Source organism: Erpetoichthys calabaricus, chromosome 7 (genome assembly GCF_900747795.2).
Source record: "Erpetoichthys calabaricus chromosome 7, fErpCal1.3, whole genome shotgun sequence".
In the NCBI taxonomy this organism is placed as follows: domain Eukaryota; kingdom Metazoa; phylum Chordata; class Cladistia; order Polypteriformes; family Polypteridae; genus Erpetoichthys; species Erpetoichthys calabaricus.
In genome coordinates, this window is record NC_041400.2 from 169,131,742 (window position 1) to 169,133,526 (window position 1,785).

Consider the following 1,785-nt stretch of genomic DNA (forward strand, 5'->3'; position numbering starts at 1 on the left):
GTCCTGCTTCCTCACTTCTTTAATTCCAAGAGTTGTTTATGTCACTGGCATGGTGTACTGTAGCTAAACAATTTTCTTTTATATATTACCTTTCTCTACAATGGTTTACTGAGATTTTTTACTGATGTAATAAAGAAAGAACGCCTTTCTTGTTTGGATTCACAGTACTGAGCAAGCATTTCCAGTCCAGTTCCTTAGCAGATAGTCTCAGCACAATCAAACCAATCATTTGTCCATTCAATCAAGTAGTTTTGAGAGGTTGAACAATTAAAGCACATACTGTAAGTCAAACTGTAAAGTTTTATCCTTTTGATGAGTCAGCTTTTTCATATTGCAAGGTAAAAGTGTATTGTATTCTTGGAATGTAAAAGTCCATGATGTGTTATTAGTAAAGAACTAAATATGGGAACAAAGAGTTAAAATCCTCCATTTAACATTCCACCACATTACAACAGTGCCAATCACTTTTCATTCTTGTCCTTATTTCTAGAGGACTTCTTCTGATAGAAATAGGTGCCTCCAAGCCAATCCCAGTGAGAGAAGAAAGGTTGAAAGTTTGCTGTTGGTTTCTGATGGTGCATGTCATGCTTGACTGAGCCACCCCAGAGCTCAAATGGAATAATATTGTGCAGAGCCCAAGGAAAATCATAGCCACTGTGATCTTCCACTGATATCCAGACGTTGAAGACCATAAAAGCATAACCTGTAAGGGGGTGACATTGAAGAAGAACAGGGTCCAAGGTGGTCCAAAAGCCAACACTCATTAGCTCAAAGGCAGACATGTACTGGGTGACCCAACAGAATGTTGTGTGATATTCATGGTGGGTGGCATGAAAAGTTACATAGAGCCACCGGGACTTGTGGTGCACAAGGTGCCAGATGTAGTACTGGGAATCAAAGAGGATGGTGCATCCAATAATGCCTGTAGAGAATTCCAAAAGCGTTGGAGCATCTTCCACCAGTGGAAGCTTTGGCCTCCAATACCACTGAGCCACAGCTGCCGGAAAAACAAAGATGACATGGTTGTACAAGGTTAGTAGAATCGCCTTCAAAATGTCCAGTGCCTTCACAGGGTTTTCAGGGTGTATCTTGTAGCGATTAATAGCAGGTACCAGTGGAGCAAGAAGATCCAAAGTCATGTAGAACAAGCAAAGGCTGAGATATGTAAAGATAGAAAGAAATACTGGAAGCAAAGGAGATCTCATCACTTCATTGTAGTTAATCCTAAGGTAGTCCCACAGAGGGGCAAAGAAAGGTTTCTCCAAAGCAAATTCATTTGAACAATGCTTGGTGTCTGTTGGCAGATGCTTCATTACAATGCTGAGATCCATGGAGCAGAAAAAGCAAAAAGATGTGCTGCCTCACTTGTAAGCTGCCCAAACTGGTCGAGGCAGAAGGAGGTTATGTAAGGTGTCTATTTGCCAGTTTCACAATTTAGGAAACCAAATTACAAAATGTAACCTTGACATGTTTAATTAATGATGACAAGAGTCGGGTGGAGCTTCTGTCAGTTAAAACCTTTCCTTGATGGTTTTCCTGCTACTAGATGTCCTCACCTCAAAGTCTCCTGAGGTGACTCAGCTGCTTTGGTGTTTTTCTTGTTTCATTGTAATCTATTGATCACTTTCTTGTGGCAACAAGCACCTCAGTAGAATTAGAAGATCATTACTTTTCCATTGTCCCTGTCATACACACTATCAGGGAGGAAAGAACAAAGAGAACAGAGCCAATGTAGCTGTGCTGTAAGCCTGAGACTTGGACCTTTTCCAGTGATCTCCCTGCAGT

The 1,785-nt window shown here is 41.0% G+C and overlaps 1 protein-coding gene across 1 annotated transcript; it reads right to left on the reverse strand.

Annotated features, from left to right (window-relative positions):
• Window positions 1-412: 412 nt before the first annotated feature.
• On the reverse strand, window positions 413-1,360 carry LOC114654182 (cholesterol 25-hydroxylase-like protein 2). The gene has a single exon (XM_028804587.2). The coding sequence runs from the start codon at window positions 1,329-1,331 to the stop codon at window positions 462-464; it is 870 nt and encodes a 289-aa protein (XP_028660420.2). The 5' UTR covers window positions 1,332-1,360; the 3' UTR covers window positions 413-461.
• Window positions 1,361-1,785: the final 425 nt, after the last annotated feature.